Source organism: Rhipicephalus microplus, unplaced genomic scaffold (genome assembly GCF_043290135.1).
Source record: "Rhipicephalus microplus isolate Deutch F79 unplaced genomic scaffold, USDA_Rmic scaffold_12, whole genome shotgun sequence".
In the NCBI taxonomy this organism is placed as follows: domain Eukaryota; kingdom Metazoa; phylum Arthropoda; class Arachnida; order Ixodida; family Ixodidae; genus Rhipicephalus; species Rhipicephalus microplus.
In genome coordinates this window covers 23,645,657-23,668,108 of record NW_027464585.1, presented here as the reverse complement: position 1 = coordinate 23,668,108, position 22,452 = coordinate 23,645,657, and the positions used below count along the sequence as shown (strand labels likewise).

General features: G+C 48.0%; 1 protein-coding gene across 1 annotated transcript in view; it reads left to right on the top strand.

Annotated features, from left to right (window-relative positions):
* The window catches only part of LOC119167807 (translocator protein-like), a 67,909-nt gene extending 45,728 nt beyond the window's left edge, over positions 1-22,181 (top strand). The window contains exon 4 of the mRNA XM_037419329.2: positions 21,767-22,181. Coding sequence (XP_037275226.1) covers positions 21,767-21,940 — 174 coding nt within the window. The 3' untranslated portion in view covers positions 21,941-22,181. The remainder of the gene's footprint in view (positions 1-21,766) is intronic.
* Positions 22,182-22,452: the final 271 nt, after the last annotated feature.

Sequence of the window (22,452 nt, the reverse complement as noted above, 5' to 3'; positions counted from 1 at the left end):
GCACAATAAAGCTGCCGGCATACACAAATCCTCTTATTCCTATCCTTGCGGTGCATAACCCCACAGGACTAACTAAGTGCCCTCCAGCGGTACGTATCTGAGGTCCGGTCCACTCAGTCATCACCTTCTTAAGCTTCTTTGCAAGAGCATTACTGACAACGGAATAGTCTGCACCAGTGTCTATTAGCGCAACGGCCTCGACGTCGTCGATCGCGACTAATATCTCGGAGGTAACGTCGCTACTACTGCACTTGACCGTTGTTGCGTAACTGCCACCGTCCTGCCGGGCTAACAATGGAGGGTCTTCAGTTCTCAGTATATCAGCGGCCTCACCTCCAGGGGTCGCTGGCTCTAGTTTTCCTGCCGCGGGCTAGGTGAACGTGATCTTCGGAGATTTGATGACGGACGAGGACTCGGCGACCGATAGCGCATCGGTGCTCTCTAACGCGACTCCCGTTGTTGCGTGTCTTGAGGTGAATAGCGTGAAGATAAGTATTCTTCAATTTCGTAGGGCCGTTCACCGTTCCGTGGGCATGGTGCATTAACTGGAAAACCACGCAGTCCCGCTCGACGATACTGGCACGCCCGGTAAAGGTGACCTGCTTCTCCGCAGTGGTAGCAAAGGGGCCGCCGGTCTACAGTGCGCCATACATCGCTCTTACGTGGTCTTGCTTCCGGGATTGGTAGCGGCGTACTCGAAGAAAACGTCGGAGGCATCACAGCAGTCGCAGCCGTCCGATTCATGCGTCCGAGGTCCTGTCGTACAGCTTGCACGTACGACAACTGAGGCGGAGGCTCCGGTTGTGCGTGCTGTAGTACCTGAGGTTGTGGTTGTAGAACCGCTTGCCGCACTTCTTCGCGCACAACGTCGGCAAGTGAAGACATCGCTGGATAAGCTTGAGTCATGTGTATTTTCTGCAGTTCTTCCCCTACGACAGCCCTCACCATTTCACGCAAGAGATCAATGTTACTCGTGAGGGTTGTCGACGTCGCGCTAACAGATGAGACGCTTACGTCCCTGTTGTATTGGCACGCGCGCTACTGCAGGGTCTTTTCTATCATGGTCGCCTCTGATCTGAACTCAGCAAGAGAGCGCGGTGAATTACGCACCAGGTCTGCAAAAAGCTCCTCCTTCATTCCATGCATCAAGTGCCGCAACTTCTTTTCCTCAGCCACGTTCTGGTCGGCCCGGCGGAACAGTCGAGACATGTCTTCAATGTACGCGGCGACGCTCTCGTTGTTCCGTTGGTTTCGCGTCTGAAGAGCGGCCTCTGCCTTTTCTTTGCGGTCCGTGTTTGGGTACGTAGCAAGAAACTCTCTTCGAAAGTCGTCCCACGATAATAAGGACGCTTCGTGGTTTTCGAACCACGTACGTGCACAATCTTGCAGTGCCACGTAGACGTGGCGAAGTTTCCGGTCTTCGTTCCAACCGTTCAGTCTGGCAACGCGTTCGAAACCGTCGAGCCAGTCCTCGGAATCCTCGAAAATATCACCTCGAAAATATCACCTCGAAAATATACCTCTGGTATGCGTGGCGGGTCCATGACGATATGCGATGGAAATGAAGTCGCTTGGGTGGCCATTGCAGGGGCTCCGGAACTTACGTCCTCCGCTGGTCTCGAAGAATCGAAGAGAGCACCAAACTCGGGCTGCTCACCTCGTAGGCGACGACTCGTTCGTTGGTGTACGGGAGTCAACAGCGCTGGCTCCAACCTTCGGGGTTCTGGGCTATGTTCCCTATGCTGAGAATGGCTTGGAATCATACCCCGCACCTCCACCAGTTTGTAACGAACAAATACAGTGCCGGAAGCTAAAACAGCTATTTATTAATGGTGAACTTGTGCCCGTCAACTAAATACACAAAGGTTGTGAGCTCACTGGTTAAAATCTCGTCAACTTCTCTTGCGTCTCGCCTTGAGCTGCTCCTCGAAAAACCGCCCGCGTTCCTTGTCCAGCGCGTGATGTGGTGGCACGTGAAGCCAGCGTTGCATGGCGCGTTTATAGCTTGGCGCGTTTGGCTTCTCCGTTGGTTTGGTTTGGTTTGGAAAAACTTTATTGACAAGTCCGAAGGCGTGCGCCCTAGCACACGGCGGGCCGCTCCCACGATGGGACAGTAAGGCCGAGCCCTAGCGCCGCATCGTGGGCCCTCTGGACAGCCCAAAGTTGCGATGTTATGTCTGGACTCCGGAGAGCGGAGTCCCACTTTCTGGACGATGCTGTATCGGTGCCACGTACCGAAGGGCACTCCCAGAGCATGTGGTGTAAGGTGGCTAAACCGCCACATTTTGTACACGAGTTGGTTAAATAAACATCAGGATAAAGCTTGTGAAGAAAGGCAGGGTTAGGGTACGTTTCTGTTTGAAGTAATCGCAATGTAAGCGCCTGCGCTCTATTTAGCTTCGCATGTGGAGGTGGAAAGATTCTCCTATCCATAGCGAAATGTTGGGTTATTTCATTATATGTAGTTGGCGGATCCCTGTTTACGAAATCTCCAGTTCGACCCAAAGGTCCTCCATGGCCGCGGACAGCTAACCCTCGCGCCCTGGAGTGGGCCAACTCATTGAGATTTATGATCCCTCCGTCCATGTTTCCCATATGAGCTGGGAACCATGTAATGGTATGGGTTGTAAGCAACTTATCACCGAGTATATTTTTGGCCTCTTTGCACACAGCTCCAACACTGAAGGCACGAATGGCAGCTCTAGAATCGCTAAATATGTGTTCATTACGCTGATCTAAAAGAGCCAAGGCGATGGCAACCTGCTCAGCTGCATTGGCAGTTCTGGCGCATACCGACGCCGCATTAATTGTAATGCCTTTGTGGTTGATTGCCACTACCGTGAATCGGTCTCTCTGGCCATCATATTGCGCCGCGTCTACGAAACAGGCCCCCCCGTCAAGATCCGCAACTTGGCGAAGAAGGGCCCGAGCGCGCGCTCTCCTCCTTCCAACATTACGTTGGGGATGCATGTTCCGCGGGGCAGGCGAGACAATGATGTTTTCCTTCTGATCCCTCGTCAACCCTTGGTACAGAGCCTCAATCTGAGCTGGTGGAATACCCATTTCTGCGAGAATCATCCTCCCCGCTTTTGAGCCAGACAGCCTAATTACCTGTGTTCTTTCTTGTGCTTCCGCAATTTCCTCCAATGTATTATGAATTCCCAACTGCAGGAGACGATTGGTGTGGGTGTAGTTGGGGAGCCCAAGGGCATTCTTTACAGCTCTCCTGATCATTGCATTAAGCTTGTCCCTTTCCATTCTCTTCCAGACATGCATTGCCGCCACATATGCAAAATGACACAGCAGAAAAGCATGTATAAGCCTGACCAAGTTGTCCTCTGATAGTCCTGTCCTTCGGTTAGCCACCCGTCTTATGAGCCTAATAACACTGTCTGTCTTTTTTTCCAACCTTTTAATCGTGATGGTGTTGGTGCCCGTTGCTTCTAGCGTCATACCTAAGATCCGAATGGAAGCGACTTTGGGGATTGATCGTCCACTTTTGGTACGTAAGTGGATGTCATTTTCTAGGGGCGGCACCCAGCCTCGCGGTCGACGGCCCCTCCTGACCGGTTTATAGAGGAGAAGCTCAGACTTTTCCGGAGAGCAAGAAAGGCCTGTGTCTTCCAGAAAACTCTCGGTAGTGTCGATGGCCTCTTGCAGGGCCGCCTCTACAGTGCCATCACTTCCTCCTCTACACCAAATGGTGATATCATCGGCATAAATTGTATGACCAACATCTGAAATTCCAGAAAGCTGCCTCGAGAGACCAGCCATGACGATGTTAAAAAGTAAGGGTGATAGAACAGATCCCTGCGGGGTGCCCCTATTTCCCAGCGCTTGCACATCCGATTCTAGATCTCCAACTTTAAGTATGGCTTTTCGACCACACAGGAAGGATCTGACAAACGCATGAAATGAGGAACCTAGGTTGAGACTTGAGATCGCATCTAAAATAGAATCATGGCGGACATTATCAAACGCTTTTTTTATATCCAAGCCTAGGATCGCCCTGGTGTCTCTGGTATGATTATCTAAAATTTGACACTTAATGATTTTCATAGCATCCTGCGTACAGAGGCCTGGCCTAAAGCCAATAAGGTAGTGAGGGAAGAGATCATTGTGCTTTATGTAGTCCGCGATTCGGTTCTGGACAACGTGTTCCACCACCTTTCCCACGCATGACGTGAGAGAGATGGGGCGCAGATTGTCCAAACTTGGTGCTTTACCGGGCTTGGGAATGAGGATCACCTTGGCCAACTTCCATTGTTCCGGGATGTCACCTCCCTTCCAAATCCTATTAATCTCATCAGTAAGAAATTCAACAGAGTCATCTTCCAAATTCCGAAGCGCTTTGTTGGTGACCCTATCTGGACCCGGTGCCGATCGGCCATTAAGTTCGTGCAGGGCACGTCGCACATCGCTGATGGTGAAGGGTTCATCCAAATGGGCACAAGGTGTTCCCATATACCCCGGATAGGCTTGCATGGAATCAACTGCTAGCGGTAGATACTTCTCAGCAAGCTGCCCCAATAGCTCCGCGCCCGAGGAGGATTTTTGAGCAAGATGAAGTATTCTAGCAAGGACCCCCCTCTGATTAGATTTAGTGCCCGACTCGTCAAGCAAGTGTTTTAAAAGATTCCATTTACCTCTGGTTCGCATTTGTCCATCGACTGAATTACAAATTTCATCCCACTGCTGCCTCGACAAGTTTTTGCAATGTTCTTCAATTTGTGTATTTAACTCTGCTATCTTTTTCCGAAGCCTACGATTAAGTCTCTGACCCTTCCATCTGGCCAATAGCGACTGCTTTGCCTCCAGTAAATGCGCAAGCCGACTGTCCATTTTGTTTGTCTGTACCTCTGTCTCAATGGTTCTGGTAACCGCTCTAACGTCCTGCAGCAGCATCTCTGTCCATTGCCCCAGAGAGTCCGGGATTTCCCCCTGTTCCGCTCGAGCGCTGCGTGACTCCCGAAATTTATCCCAATCCACGTAAGTAAACTTTCTTTTAGATTTTGCCTCCATCTGTAATTTAGTAACTGTAATATAATGATCACTTCCTAAATCCGTCAGAAGATTTTCCCAACCTACCGAGCCAGCATTTTTCACGAAAGCTAGGTCCGGGGTGGAGTCCCTGGTGGTGGATGTGCCGCGCCTAGTAGGAAACATCGGGTCCGTAATTAACGAGAGATCCGCATCTCCCGTCTCCTGCCACAAGCTCCTGCCTTTAGCTGAATCATACGGGTAGTTCCACGCCCGGAAAGGCGAGTTAAAATCCCCCGCCACAACCAGAGGAGAGAGCCCAGCCAATCTGGTTGCCTTAGCTATGATCGTCCTAAAACGCTGCCTATGATCACTAGGGCTACTATATATGTTCAGTATAAAAATGCTGGAAAGGTTGGAAGAACTCGGAATGACCTCAACTAAGGAGAGCTCCGTTTTATTAGGTCTTACCCCTAGATCATGTGTCACAAAGGTGAACTTGTTGCTGACTAACGTGGCAATCCCTCTGCCTTCCCCTTTAACTGCATGTGCCTTGTACCCCGGGAGGGTTACACTATCAGACAGCGTCTCCTGCAGTAGGATCACTTGCGGCTTCTCGCTGTGAGAGCGGACAAATTGCTGCAGGGTGCCCCTTTTGCTAAGGATCCCCCTGCAGTTCCATTGCCATATACGAAATTCAGCGTGCGAGGCCATCTTGATCATTGGAGGTGCTCCCTGACCCTGCCGTCAGGTTCTGTACAGAAGCAACTGTACTATTCGAACTGGGGATACTCATGGGAATGGGCGCCGATAAAGGCGTTCCCTCTGGAAAGAAATCCGGGTGAATCCGAGCTGCTCCCCTGATATTGGGGCTCTGCACCATAAGGCCGGCGTTCTGTAATTGATTCTCCACACATTGAATTCTGGCATGTTGAATATCTATTTTCTGATCCATAACTGTGAGACGTTGATCGACCGCCGAGAAACGCTCATTAAGTTTGTGAATCTCAAGGCAAATTGAATTTAGAGTCTCCTTAATTTCAGATTTAGCTCTAGCCTGCACATTCTCGGCTGAAGTCGCAGCCTTACGCTTGGCTGGGTTACCCGAGGGGCCCGCTTCCACGACCATGGGAACCTCCATGGGTTGAGGAGAGGGAGAACCTACACACGGAGAAGCAGATGCCAGAGTAGCTTGAGATGTACTGACACGTCTAAGCTCATCCATTTCGGCTCTCAGCGACTCAATAATGCTGCGCATTTCGGCATTCTCCTTCCTAAGCTGATTTAGCTCCGCTAGACCATGCTCTGGCGCAGTGCCTCCCGTTACCTTTTCACCTCCTCCGCTGCGCACCCGGTCAGCCCAGGAGCCACCCTGCATCTCCGGTTGGGGTGGGCTTTGGAAACGGACTGTGCCATGCGGGTCCCTGGACTGGCTCCTCGAGTGCGATGGGCCTCTGGATTGGGACCGACGACGATCTCTGGACCGGGACTTGGCTCGGCCTTTAGACGAAGTTCCCTTTCGCTGGCCTTGGGAGCGACTTCTGGGCCGAGATCTGGATCTGGACCGACTGCTTGCCTGTTGCGATGAGTCACGGCTGTCCACCCCAGTTGCAGCAGAACGACTGTTTGAACTGGAGTTGCGGTGTGCAGGCTGGCTCACACCCTCGTCGGCGTTAGCAGGTACCGTTTGCTGACTACGACGCTCTGATTCCGCACGGCGCTCTCTTCGCCGCCTTCGCACAATAAATGGAAGCTGAAACCTTTGCTGGCAACTTTTATCCGTCGTGGCGTGTGGGCCGCCACAGAATCCACAGGTCGGGGAACATTGATGGTTCTCATCAGGGTTGTTGATTCCGCACCTCTTGCACACAGCTTCGTCCGGTGTCGGACAGACGTCCGCCCTGTGCCCGAGTCTGCCACAGGCATAGCAGCAGTCATGCTGCCGATGGTAAAGCGAGCATCTGACCAGCGCTGTGCCGAAATAAATGAAGTTGGGAACTTTGTAGCCATCGAAGACAATAACCACCGTCTCAGTGTTCTTAATACGTCTGACTCCCAGAGCCGTGGGGTTTCTTTCAGTAAGGATGCTCCTCTCCAGCTCCGTCTGGCTCTCCGATGCGTCAATCTTACGGATGACCCCCTTGCAGGTCTCATGCGGGGCAGCCTCGTAAGTGTTGATGTCATACTTCTTCATTCCCAATGTAAGGCAGCTCATCCTGAGGTAAGAGTCAGCGTTCGCACGGGACGCCGTGCTAATAACTATGATATTTTGCGTTGCATTCGGGCAGACAATGTCCTGACTGATGAGCGTGGGTACAATTCCAGCCGCCTCTGCGATTGCCCGGCCAAGTCTAGCTGAGCCCGCCTTCTCAACATCCAAGCCACCCCTTGGACGGACGATAATCTTCCAGTGCTCGCTAGGCAGTCGAGGCATTCTCGATGATTTGATAACTTGATTCTTCAAGTGTAGAGCTTTTCTTGTAGCACTGAAATTGCCCCTGGCATTCTCGCCGCATGCCGTGGCACGCTCTGTAGCACTGGCGTTCGTGCGCCTCGAGCTTTTCTTCACCGCGGCGGAACGCCAGCCGTGTTCCTCTCCAAACTCTTCCGGAGGGAGTTCATCACCGTCCATAATAACAGCAGCACCGTCCAGCATATTGGCTCAGCAGGTGGAGCGAAGGGCGCGTCCAAGGAAGGGCGCGTCCTGCCCGCCAGACGCCAACTCGGCGTTTGGTAAGCACGCGAGGCGTGGTCGGTGGCGTAAAAGTCCGAAAAATGCTCAAAAATGAACCTACCGGTGAAAGTCCGCTACCGACGTGAACCTTGGCAGCTTATGAGTCGACTCGTAGCAAGATCTTGAGGCACAGCACACGAAAAACCACAAAAATCATTTGCTGAAGCGGGAGCCCAAAGACCCCGGACTGCTCCGTTCTGCGCCACCTGGCGTTTTTCTTCTCCGTTGGTGTGGCAGAATTCAAAGCAGCAGGAAGTGGCACAGGACTTTCGCAGGTGCCTAACAACATGCGGCAATATATATATATATATATATATATATATATATATATATATATATATATATATATATATATATATATATATATATATATATATATATATATATATATATATATATATATATATATATACATACATATATATATATATATATATATATATATATATATATATATACCCTCTTTTTTCTTATTTGCATAACATTGGTTCTAATAACTTACCCTATACATTCCTAGGCATTATTGTCTGCTAGATCTCATTATATTGTGTCAAATAACGGAAAAACGAGCCCTTAGGTATACACTTCTTTCCCTTATTCTTTAACGAGGGTCTCGTACTGGCAGACTTGGTACCGTTAGGTTGTATACGAGGGACTATTGGTCAGCTGCCCGCTGGTAATAAGTTCACGTGCTACGTGACGTCAAACAGGCTCATAAAATGGTGTTCCACACTCGCGGCTTGGCTACAGGTGGCGTTGACTGACACTCCCACGTTTAAATTCACATATAAACCCAGAAAAAGTGGATGGAGGATGAAAGCCGTGATAGCTCAGTGATTAGAGCATCGAACGCGTTATTTGAAGGTCGTAGGTACGATTCCTGCTCACGGCAGGTTATCTTTTTCACCCACTTTTCTTTGTTCCTATTTACATTACATTGGTTCTAATAACTTCCCCTATACATTCCTAGGCATTATTGTCTGCTAGATTTCATTATATTGTGTCAAAACACAGAAAAAGAGCCCTTAGGTATACACTTCTTTCCCTTATTCATTAATGAGGGACTCGTACTGCCAGACTTGGTGCCGTTAGCTTGTATAGAGAGACTATTGGTCAGCTGCTCGCTCGTAATAAGTTCACGTGCTACTTGACGCCACACAGGCTCACAAAAGGGTGTTCCACACTCGCCGCTTGGCTACAGATGGCGCTGACTGACACTCCAACGTTTAAATTCACATATAAACCCAAAAAGTGGATGGGGGTTCGCCGCCGCGATAGCTCAGTGGTTAGAGCATCAAACACGTCACTTGAAGGTCGTAGGTTCGATTTCTGCTCACGGCAGGTTATTTTTTCACCCACTTTTCTTTCTTCTTATTTACATTACATTGGTTCTAATCTCTTCCTTTATACATTCCTTGGCATTATTTTCTGTTAGATCTCATTCTATTGTGTCAAAACACGGAAAAACGAGCCTTTAGGTATACACTTCTTTTCCTTTATATATATATATATATATATATATATATATATATATATATAATGAGATCTAACAGACAATAATGCCAGGGAATGTACAGTGTAAGTTATAAAACCAATGTAATGTAAATGAGAACAAACAAAAGTTGGTGAAAAAATACCTTGCCGTGAGCATTGAACGCGTTATTCGAAGGCCGTAGGTTCGTTTCCTGCTCACGGCAAGGTTTCAGCAGCATTTCCTGCAGAAGTCTGTTCGAGAATACGGTATGACTCATCGTACTTTGGCAGAACTTTGGATGAGAGCCCAGGTGTGCGATGCGGCACGGACCAACGTTACTAGAATAGGTAACGTTGGCACGGACAGCCACACAAGGGCACCCGGAAGAAAAACAGGAGTTGAGGTCTGGGCATCATAAATTGATTATTGTGGGTTTTTGTCATCGCAGGTAAAGCGACGAGCTGACTAGCGACATTCTTCTGCGTGTCTGGCGGCGTCCAAGTTCGGCAGGCACTCGGACGCATCCGGTCGATAGGTCAGAATGGTGTCAATGGTGTGGGAGAGGTGACGGCTGTAGAGGAGGTGAAAAAGGGAGAAACCTGTTGTTGCTTGCGTTGTCGTATTATAGGCGTATGTAATGAAAAAAAGAACTAAGTCCCAGTTAGTGATCAGGCATCACTTACATAGAGAACATACCACTGAGAGTACGATAATAGCGCTCGGTAGCCCCATTAGATTGAAGGGGGTAAGCGGTACATGTGCGATGTACAAGTACACTCAGCGAGCAATTGTTCAATGACCTCGGACAAGAAGGTGCCGCCATGGTCGCTGGGGAGTTCTTGAGGGCCTACATGACGCAGCACAAAACGACGCAGTAGGAAAGTGGCAACCTCCTGTGCTGTAGCCGTTTGAAGAGCAGCGGTCTCGCATAGCGCGTTACGAGCTCGATAGCAGCTATTATCCACTGGTTTCCATTTGTAGTCAATACAAGGGGCCCATAAAGATCTATTACGACCCGTTCGAAGGGTCGAGAAAGGCATAATAAAGGCTGCAGTTCACTAGCGGAGGCATGCGGTGAAGAATTTCGGCGCTGACATTCGGCACAAGAGCGAATGCAATTGCGAACCAAGGAATACATACAACGCCAGTAGTAACGATGTCGAAGCCTTTCGTAGGTCTTGAAGACTCCTGCGTGGCCCCACTGTGGGTCTGCGTAGAAGGAGGAACAGATCTGCGACCTCGGGGTTCGTTGAATGACAAGAAGCCACTTGCGTCCCTCTGGTGCGTAGTTGCGTCGAAAGAGAAGCGTGTCACGTATCGAGAAGTGTGGAACCTGGCGCCGGAGCGTTGGCGTCTTCGGGAGTTAAGAAGTGTAGGAGAAATGATTGAAAAGAGACGCTGTCCACGGGTCACTGCGTTGTTCGATAGCAATGGTGTCAAAGTCAAAAGGTGACAATGTGGGATCGCAAGCGGAGTCAGCTGCGGCATTCTGAGTAAGTGGGGGGGGGGGGGGTAGAGCGTCGGCGTCAGCACGCTTCCGTCCTGACTGATAAACCACGTGTTTGTCATATTCTTAGATTTTCAACGCCCAGTGAGCGAGGCGGCCAGATGGGTCTTTTAACGTCGAAAGCCAGCACAGCGCATGGTGGTCGGTCACGACGTCAAAGGAACGGCCATGTAGATATGGGCGAAACTTTCCAAGGGTCCACACAATGGCCAAACACTCCTTTTCTCTGACGCTGTAGTTGCTCTATGCCTTGGTGAGTGAGAATAGCGTGTGCCACGACGTATTCCGCGTGCTCCGGTTTAGGCTGTGCGAGCACAGTATCTAGGCCTACACCACTGGCGTTGGTGTGTATTTCAGTAGGAGCTTCTGGATCGAATTGGCGTAGAATGGGTAGCGTCGTGAGAAACCGCCGCGAGGTGGTGAAAGCCTCGTCGCAGGCAGCGGATCACGATGATAGGTCTTTATAGTTGCCGAGGATTTGCGTGAGAGTTGATATAATAGACGCGAAGATTGGAACGAATCGCCGGAAATACGAACACAAGCCAATGAAACTCCGAAGTTCTTTGATGGTGACAGGTTTAGGAAATAACCGCGCGCAATTTCTCGGGATCCGGGAGGATGCCTTCCTTGGAAACAACGTGTCCCAAAATGTTCAGTTGACGCATGGCAAATTGACATTTTTAAGGTTTATAGCAAACCGGTGTTGCTGAAGCAACTAAGGACGTCCTGAAGGCGACGCAATTGTGTGTCGAAGTTAGGGGCGAAGAACATGACATCATCGAGGTAACACAAGCAGATCTTCCGTTTTATTCCACGCAAGGTGTTGTTCATCATTTGTTCGAACGTTGGGGGTGCGTTGCAAAGTCCTAAGGACATGATTGTGAACTCATGTAAGCCGTCTGGTGTGACAAAAGCAGTTTTGGGGCGATCTGCCTCCGGTATAGGCACCTGCCAATAGCCTGACCGCAAGTATAACGAGGAAAAAAACTCGGCACCCTGTAAACAGTCAAAATTATCGTCAATGCGCAGCAGTGGATAGACATCCTTCAGCGTGATCTTGTTCAATCGCCTGAAATCGACAGAGAAACAAATAGAACCGTATTTCTTTTTGACGAGGACCACCGGAGACGCCCATGGGCTCTGTGAAGGTCGAATAACGCCTCTACGAGGCATGTCGTCTATTTGGTCAGCAATGACGTGGTGTTCTGTAGCGAACACGTGATATGGTCGTTGTCGCAGCGGTGAGTGAGACCCAGCGTCGATGTGGTGTTCTACTGCTAAGGCACGGCCGAGAGATGTTTGTGCAACGGCGAAAGAATGGCGGTAGCACTCGAGGATGGTGAGGAGCAGTGAATGCTGCGAAGATGTCAAATCTTCAGCGATGAATGGTTGAAATATGTTTGCCGACGTTGGGTCAGTCACGGAGACGACAGCCAGTTCATAGATGGAGGTAGAAGGCACCTCATTGGGGACGGATATGATTCTGGTAGAACTGATCGTCTCGATGTGGCCAAGACACTCATGACCTAATAGAGATAAAGGCGATGAGTGATGATTATAAATTGTCATTGTGGTTGAGCCTTCTACAAGGTCGAGAGCAGAAAAATGCAGGGGGAGGGCTCTTTGGGTGACAAATATTGGATATGGTGGGAAGAAGACCGTGCCGTCGGATATGGCGCTGCATGAAACTGGTTTGAACGCAAAAGAGCATGTAGGTGTTGTCGTGAACAAGTTTAGCGGCATATTGGGTGACGACGGACGCTCGGTCATCCCGTGAGCAAAATTCAACCTCAGCCCAAGCACAGTCGATTACGGCATTATGACGCGACAAAAAGTTCCATCCGAAGATAACAGTATGGGAGCACGATGAACGAACGATGAACTCTATCTTATACAAAACGTCCTGAATTGTTACGCGGGCTGTACATACTGCGGTCGATTGAACAGGTTGAGCATTGGCTGTGCGAAGTGGTAATCTGGAGAAATGCGTCGTAACCTTACGAACTGAGCGGCAAAATCCAGCATCGATAACAGAAACAGTTGCTCCGGTCATTGCAAGAGTGACAGTGATATTTTCGACGAACACGTCCATAACATTGGTAGGTAACGAATGAGGACTTGGGAAAACCGAAACTTGCGCAGTTCCTGCCTCATCCCTTCGTGAGATCTTCGGCTCCATTTTACTGTCGCTCAGGCGTGCTGCGGTCCTCTAGTGGCTAAGGTACTCAGCTGCTGACCCATAGGTCGGGGGATTGAATCCCGGCTGCGGCGACTGCATTTCCAGTGGAGGCGGAAATGTTGTAGGCCCGTGTGCTAAGATTTCGGTGCATATTAAAAAACCCCAGGTGGTCGGAATTTCCGGAGCCTTCCACTATGGCGTCTCTCACAATCATTTGGTGGTTTTCGGATTTCAAACTCCACACATCATCATCATCAGTGTAAAAACAAATGAATTATCTAAGCAGATACTGAGGGGAGCGACAAAATATTCCTGCGCATCAGTTCTCATTGGTGCCTCCACACGGAAGTCTTCATCTTCATCTAGAGAACAATTCAGTACCTGACACTTGAAATTAACTTTTGTGACAACGCTGACACTGCACACATGCGCACAGGCTAACACAGAAAGTGCTCACCCCATTCATGCTTGCGAGGCGCGCTTGACAAGTGTGACTGCTGACAAGCAGTGTGGCGGAGTTTTCCGTATTCAATGCAAAGGCACAAGCTTTCCGAGTGGCGGTGCACTGTTCCAACGAATACCAGATCAATATGACTGTTCCCCATTACCTAAACCTTATTTTCTTCATAATAATTACCGCTCTAGACACGTGCCAAATTTGCTTAGTCATCTTGAACACTGCTTTTGCCAACATTAAGATACGTTATATTGTCAGTCCAGCGTAAACACATTCAAGCTCAAACATTAAAAACATCACCAATCATTCAAACATACTGACCATGAAAATAGTATATGTTGTGGGAGAACTGATCGTATGGTAATTAGTAGCGTGGTTTTATCGGCACTGCCACCAGTAAGTGGCATATATAAATAGCTTGCCGCTTCAATGGTGAAGGAAGTTCTGATTCGTGACTCAGTGGCCAACGTCATGAGCTCAGAAGCCAGACGTCACACGTTCAATTTTCTGCGGCGGAACCTTTTTGATGCGAATGCATTTCTTAGTCGGGGCCTGTCAGGCATCTGTCGGTGTTGCCGCGCCGACAAGTGTCATCTCTAAGCTCTCATTCCCTCTCCCATAGCAAAAGATGCTGGCGCTCGCATTTATAGACCTCTCCCTGTTTGTAAAGTGTGACGTCACTGCGGGCACCCCGCCCACCATACCCTCTCTCGGAGCAGGTGCTGGTTGGCAAGAAAGTTCCACCGGCGCCATCTTTCTGCATAGCAGAGCTGCATGTCTGCATTCCTTTGACAGAAATTTCTACATTGCTGTTATAAAGTCACAGCTTTTAAAAGAAGAGGGTCGCGGAATGGTCACTGCTTATAGTGTGGAAATTTGCTCGTCGTAGATGGATGAATGGAGAAACTTTATTTAAAGTACTGAGAGGCGCGACTAGCACGCAGTGGGCTTAACCTCCGTAGATGGCAGCCATAAAAAATCTGATCTTTTTACGTAAGCAAACATTCTGAATGTACACGGTCATTGGCACTTTGAGAAATATTTGCAAAGCATGGTTATAAACTTTTTCAATTTACATCGTGGCATGTGCAATGCAGTTTTAAACGAGGTATGGCATTGGGTGCAGCATGGTTTTGAGATGCTGTGCGCGACGTAACGAATAAGATTCTCACTCATAGTGCAAAAGTCTGATTTGAGGTGAATGAAAAACAAAAGAAACAGTTCTTGGCGTGCGTTAGGCTGGGGTTAACATGTCCTCGTGAAAGTTGAAGCGAAATTCTGCCACTGCGTTTCTCAAACCCAGTGAAAGTTCATGTGATGCAAAACCCGACATTTTAATAATATTTAGGTAGACATTGTCTTTCACATATTGAAATGCACTATTATCTATCTCAAAGCGCTGCTCTCTTCCGAGGTTGCTGTACATTACTTTCGTTTTCTGCAGATTATTTTAAGACCCACCTTTCTCCTCTCCCTGTGTAACTCCTGTAAGCACGCTGTAAATAGCATTGGGGAGATTGTGTCCCCCTGCCTTACACCTTCTTGATTGGTATTCTGTTGCTTTCTTTATGAAGCGTTTGATCCCCTGTAGATTTCTTTCAGAATGTTTATACATACTTCATTGACGCCCCGATTCCGCAGTGTCTGCAAGGCTGCTGATATTTCTACAGAGTCAAACGCCTTCTCGTAATCTATGAAGGCTATGTATAGCGGTTGGCTGTATTCTGAGCATTTCTCTATTACCTGATTGATAGTATGAATGTGGTCCGTTGCTGAGTAGCCTGTTCGAAATCCTGCTTATTCCTTTGTTTGATGAAATTCTAATGTTTTCTTAACTGTGTTAGCAATTATCTTTGTAAATAACTTTGTATACTACGGAGAGCAAGCTGATCGGCCTGTAATTCTTCAAGTTTTTTCCATCTCCTTTTTTATGTATTAAGATGATGTTAGCATTCTTCCAAGACTCTGATACTCTTCCCGTAAGGAGGCACCTCGTAAACAGGGTGGATAATTTTTCTAACACAATCTGTCCTCCATCTTTCAGCAGATCTGATGTTACCTGCAATATCCGAATATCCCAATATAGAAATCTCCAATATCCCCTCCCTTTTCTCTGAGATTGCCTTCGCACTTTTGCGATTGTTGTGCTGCCGTCAATACGCTATTTTCGGCTCGAAATCGCCGGGCTTGCCACCGTGTTTGTGGTAAAGGCCTCGTTTGACGTCTTTTTTTTTCTACGAAATGAAAGCGCGTAGGACATCTTCAGTAGGTTTCCTTGTAGCGCACGTAAAAAAACGGGAACAAATGAAGACACATAGACAGACAGAGCGCCATGGCAGCACACAGGGTGTTTAAAAGCTGGGGTCATTGCGTACGTTGATGTTACGTTCGTGCGAAGGTGGTGTATGCGCTTGAAGTGGTGGGGGCTGAAACGTTAACATGATTTCTTCATTCTACAACATACGCTGCCATTGTAACGACCCCTTCAGCCTTTGTATGCCGAGCTTTCTTAAAAGCGGAACCAGTTTTTCTGAGAAAGAGGCCCTTACTTCGTACGAACGTGTTTCGGTGAATGCAGTTGAGTGATCGCTAAGAAAGAGGGTTACTCTTTACCCCTTCCTCCGTGTCTGACTTCTGGCCAATGTATGACCTGCTTATATGGAACACATATGAATTTTCTGAACATAAGAGCGCGCTTTACACGGAAGCATACGTGAAGGTAGATCGCGTTGTTGCATTTCGGGCATCAGTGTGACACGTGCATTTCGACATAACGATGATGGCCTGCTTCCATTTAAGAAGTGACGTCCCCTGAAAGGCGCCTCTCTACAAGAGGCAGGGCCGCGCGGTGCTGGCGTTTGCCAATAGTCGTCCCAGGCGATTTGACCGTGCTGGCAGGCGCTATGCTGCTATAACCAGCTAAACCTTCTGTACCTTCGCTGAATGTGGTTGCTGTTTTCAGAACGTTTCCTTTCTACTCTAAATTTTGAAATTAAGTCCGACGTTTGGCTATATGGGCTCGTCAGTCCCGTGGCAATGACACTGTCTTGAAACACTGTCTGTACTGTACTACATATGTGCTTCTACATTGAGAGCTTCCCCCATAACTTTATATTAAATGGTTACATTAGTGACAATTATTTATAACAGTTATAAAGTTCCTGATGCTTCCATCGACATAATGTGCATCACATGTGCCGACTTTTGCTGAGGTTTTACCTTGATCAACGTCCACTTTCTCATCGATTTACGGACCAGCGATTCCTTTATCCCTGTAATGCTGCTTTTCTGCACTATTCATTTGGAAAAACTCTTCAAGAAACAAATACAGCCAGCGTAATCTCACGAAACTACAAAAACAGAGACAGGTTGGCCTATCATACGTGCCACTAGAGTGCAATTAGCGAATAACTTATCGTTGCACTACAGTTAGCTTTTCAAATATCACCCCGTACATTTTGAAATGATACACATAAGTGTCTCGGGAAAAACTCCAGCCGGTCAATCAAAAGTAATCGCGTTTACAGCGTGAGGACATTGTGAGCATCAAGTGCCTGAAGCGCAATTAGCGGGAAATCAAACATTGCTCAGTAATCCTTTTTTGAAGTATGCTCGCACCAACGTTACACCAAGCGCTTCCCCTTGGGGTCAGCTTTGCTGCACTAGAGATGTCCCACATTGCTGGGCATGGGCTCGTGATAAAAGAAGTGAAGCTGGCAGTCAACTGTCCACATATCTGCTATCACAATAAAAGTGTTGTTAGCAGCGCTGCTCTATTATTGAACAGGATCGATGCAATCGAACGTTTTTTTTTTTTTTTTTTGTCACAGAGATATTACCGAGCGCACACCATTTCGCGGTTTGCAGACGATTACCTCGAAAGGCGTTCTTCATTCACGGCGTTCGTGCATCCAGCGTGAGACAAAGACTTATGCAACGGGCGCTTCTTACATCCCTCTGGCCTGGTTAAACTCAATAAATTCAGGATTACGCAACTGCCTTAATTGAAAGACGTCACAAAATCACACATTCTTCAGATGACCTAAATGCGCTTATGAAGCACAAGTCACTGCATCGTCTCCTCACCCTGTTTGTTTACTTTCGCTCGGTGCCACGCTGACAGGGGATGTTGATCGCTTCCTTTGTCTCTAGCTACGTCCGCACCTACATATCACAACAGATCACCAAGCACCGCGCATATCACAAAACATCAAGAAGATTCTGACATTGCGACCTCGAAGTAGCACACACACGCGCGTGCATCTGTGGCAACGCTGATCATGGTCTTTGCAGGCGGCAAGGTATGTACCTCTCTGCGGGTTTCAAACGTATGTGCTTGGACATACTGATATGTACATTACGGAACTTCAATCATTACCTCCAAGATTCCGCACGCCCTCCACGTGCCCACAATCGCGGAGGCCATACTTCACTGAACCCGATGCCAGTCGTCGAGTGTGGTGACCCTCAGGCGATGCGCTTGGTGCGTCTGAGTGACAGAACGAAGCCGCCCACACCTTCCCACGGGGATAACCCGCGTAAATGCGTCGCTGATTGATTGATATGATTGATATGTGGGGTTTAACGTCCTGAAACCTCCATATAATTATGAGAGATGCTGTAGTGAAGGGCTCCGGAAATTTCGACCACCTGCGTTTCTTTAACGTGCACCCATATCTGAGCACACGGGCCTAGAACGTTTCCTCCCGAAATGCGTCGCAGAGTGGTGTGGGTACAGTGTGAGTTGCGTAATTGCGCATGGTTTGGGAATGCCTAATTGCTACTTCATCTTTATTATTCTTAACCATATAATGAAGGAGAAGCGTTGCCTTCAATGAGTGGTGGCAAGCTGATGTTGGGTTGTGCCCCCTTACTGCTTGAATCTATTTTTGCTTCCATCGCATCTACTCGAGTCAAGCAAAGCGTCAAGTCATGCGAAAGGCAAGTAAACACACATTGTGAACTCCAAACGAACGCTCTGCCGCTCATATACACGCCTCCCGCTTTCTAGAGAAAGCAATACAGGAGAGAGGTTCACGCTCCACTGCACATGCTCGGCTTGCTGAATGCTCAGTGTTGTCTCATTCTTTGAGGCCTCCTGGAGCGAAAGCTTTGCAGGTATCTGCCTAGGCCAGCGCGAGGCGTGAGAATGCAGCCCGAGACGCGAGGAGTGAGCATGTGCATTGGAGGTGTGGACGGTGCTGACGCCAAATCCCGATATTGTGCAACTAAGAAATGCTCCGCTTAAAAACAAAACACGCCATTTCATGCCACCCTGAGAATAGAACGCGCCACCGCTTTGCTGAACTTCAGACGCTGCACAATCACAATCACTTTCTGCATCGAATGACGATCAGTAAGCATGATGCAAAACATGTAGATAACAGTAGGGCATAGCTTCTTCTGGACGAAAAAAAAAACACCATAGGACTACAGAACGGACGCCTCGAGGTCTTGTCACGAACGACGCCATGTTGAACGTTTGATTGGTTCGTCGAATGCCTCCTCGACTAGATAGCCACCACGTGAGCCAAAGAGCTGATTCCCGGTCCTATTCTGTTCTCTCCTCCTCCGCTCCACCAAACAGTGTAGGCTGCGAGCACTCGCTGCGGCGGCCGCTTTCAACCTCGCAGCCTCTGAAATAAAAGCAATGTCTATTGCCTTCTCGTAGGCAATACGGTAGTGCCACTGAAATGGCGTCACTTCCGAATCTAACCGAAGTAGTATAGTGTCGGCTGTGAGAGCTCCTCGCGCAGAAAGCACTGAACCACGAGGAACCTTCCGTCCCTATGGGAAGGTGTGTGACGTCGCAGGCATCTTTCCATATAGGTTTGTCGAGTCATAATAAAGAGTGGCCGCAGTTGGTCGTGCATAAAGCAAAGAGCAGCGCTGCACTTTACTTTGAATTGCGAAGCATTCTTTTGCGTACTGCAAGCACTTTTCACATCTATCTATCTATCTATCTATCTATCCATCTATCTGTGTATCTATCTATCTATGTATATATCTATCTAGCTATCTAGCTATCTATCTATGTATCTATCCATCTATCTGTCTGTCTGTCTGTCTATCTATCTATCTATCTATCTATCTATCTATCTATCTTTCTAATTTATCTATTTATCTGTCTGTCTGTCTGTCTGTCTGTCTGTCTGTCTGTCTGTCAGTCTGTCTGTCTGTCTGTCTGTCTGTCTGTCTGTCTGTCTGTCTGTCTGTCTGTCTGTCTGTCTGTCTGTCTGTCTGTCTAGCCGCCTATGACTTAGAGCTCTCCTGGCCTTTTTCATATTGCAATCTGTACCATTATTGGTATAGCATAATACGACTGTATGACAGGCATAAAAGACTAGTCATAACATAAAAGTTATGACATGTATGTCATGTTTTACATGTCATGGTCTTGCTGCTCTTGGAATCATTTTGTTCACATGACACATTGTAAAACTGATATTTTATAACAAGACTGCTTGGTGAACATAAAAACTGGCCCTAACGTAGAAATCATGACATGCGTATCATGTAAGTACAAGACTACACGCCACGCTCATCATGCGTTCGCGGCAATTTTGCCAGCTTCACATATGCCAAATTTAGTATTACGTGACGTGAATGAATGACTGTGGTATATGACTAGTGCAAACACGATAATTATGACATGTGCGTCATCTAAGAATATCACTACATGCCAGGCTCATGATCCACTCGTGGTCGTTTCGGAAGCTTCACATTTACCGAATTCGGTATTATGGGACGCAAATGAATGATGAAGGTAAATGCCACGTCCGAACAAGATAATCATGAAATGCATGTCATGTAGGCACAGGACTACACGCCACGCTCATGCTGCGTTCGCGGCCGTTTCGCTAGCTTCATATACAGCAAATTTTGGTATTACGTGACGTGAATAGCCAACGAAAGTGAATGACACGTCCAAACATGATAATGACATGTGTGCTATGCAAAACATGGCGCCATGTTGCGCTCATAGCGCGCTGGCGGCCAATTCGCTAGCTTCACATATACCAAATTTGGTATTACGTGGCGCGAATGGACGACGAACGCAAGTGCCAGGTGCAAACAAGATAATCATGACATGGAAGTTCTGTACACCATAATTTGCATGCTACCTTTGCTGGTGCTGGTATTGCAAACGTTAGTGGTGTCGTCATTGCGCGACTATAAACAACTTGTACACCTGCATCCTATCTAGATACGTGAGTGCGCATAACATGTCTACTTGTGTTTAATGTGTACCACGTCCGTCACCTTGCAGCGTTGTGCTGATTTTAAAGTGACATATCAACCTTCCTCGTTCACGCTTCGCATAACATTGATCCCCACTGTACGCGGAATGGGCCAATTTTTTATTCTTAGCTTGTCGCCGATTATAGTGTTTCGATAAATGTGCTCACCTTCTTGAACTTGAACAGAAGTATATGAACTGCTAGGCATATAGCGGCTTTATTTAGCAAGTGGTATTGCCTAGGCCTGAGCCCTGCGAGCGTCGGCGGCATGAAACTGTTTCGCAAAATAAGTCATCAAAGGTAAATGGTGAATTAAAGATGCATGAAGAACGCCTGCTTAGAGCTATTTAAATCAATTGGGTGGGGGCGTTTTAATGTGGCCCCGCAACACGTTTCTTGAGTGGTCAAAAAACGCGGCCGATCGTTATCGAGGCTCCGGAGAATGCGCGAGAAAATTTTATCGGAGCACGCAGCCTGTAATTTACTACAAATTCTCAAATTCAGCAAAAAAATTTACATTCTCTTTACAAATGACGCTACCGTGTCAAAATCGCTGCGTAACAGGCCAAGAATCGGCCATCGGCTTTTTGAGCATGGCACGCTCGATCGTTACTGAATGTCCTACGGAAGGACATGACTTGTCAAAGCATGCGTGTCATCGCACCGAAAAGCCACGCAAAAAAAAGGTGCTCAGGCGCGCGTGACATATTTTCTTTCATCCCACGTGTCATACCTCCCTGCTAAGCTTCCAGTGTTTTCGCCGAGACGAGAGAAGAGGGAACACTATCGCAGCTTGCGACAAATATTTGTAACTCCGCTCACACTGGATCAATTTAAAATTTTTGCGATCGTGAATTTGTGAGGCAATGAGCTCCTTTAGTGAATCCATTTCATGGCTTCTTGCAGGGTCCTTTTAAGTCTTTGTTACATCTGCTGCGTGTAACCTTTCTCCCCGTTGTTTGTCTTCTACAAGAGAGTAATCGTTTCTGGAGCACTGTCAGAAAGTCGCACCCACAGCTCTGAAGACTGGGGTCGCATTCACGAACCACTGGAACACTTTCCTGCGTTTTCAGTGAAATTATGTACGTGTAAGCTCGCGTAGGCTTTCTGGAATTGTTTATCAGACGCGGTCCCACTGAGAAAAAAGGATGTGTTCCGCGCGCAGTGTCGTCAGCTAAACGAACCTTCTCGCAGGCCATGGTGGACATGAATATGCTGTGCGGCACAGTGGCGCTGCTGGCCTACTTCTACTCGCCCATCAACGAGCAGGCGGCTAACATCATGCTGCCATGCATGGCCTGGACGCTCGCCATGGCCACCTTCAACTGCCGCGTGTGGCGCTGGAGCAGGCGCCGACCCAGTGAATGAGCATGCTCGACGAGGACTCGCGACCTCTTCATGCGTGAATACCGAGGCCTGCAATGAATGTGGCACCACTTGTGGCGACGCTGTGGCCGGACAGTGAAGATTAGATGCATGTTGCAGACTCGACATGCAGGGCCCTTCGTTTAAAAAACAAAAAAAAATACTGCTCTCTCTCGACAGTGTACTTTGTTGAATCGTTGTATGGCATACTTTGGCATGATTGATAAATAGATGAATGTTGGGAGGGCGCTAAAAAGGGTATTTTTTTAATGTTCTGGGGAAGGCAGCATTATAGCAACAAATGTACCCCTTGAGCGCTTGGCAGAAAAACGGGAGCACTATGGCACCGACACGCACATAGCCGGAGAAGGGAGGTTTTCGTACACTTTAGAAAGCGTGACTCTTCACAGAAGCCTCTGGCTAGTTGAAACATAATGAAGATGTAGGCAGTACTGCAAAGTCAAGGGCAGCTAAAAACTGCACTCCACAAACAAAGCGCATCTGTGGAGAAAAGG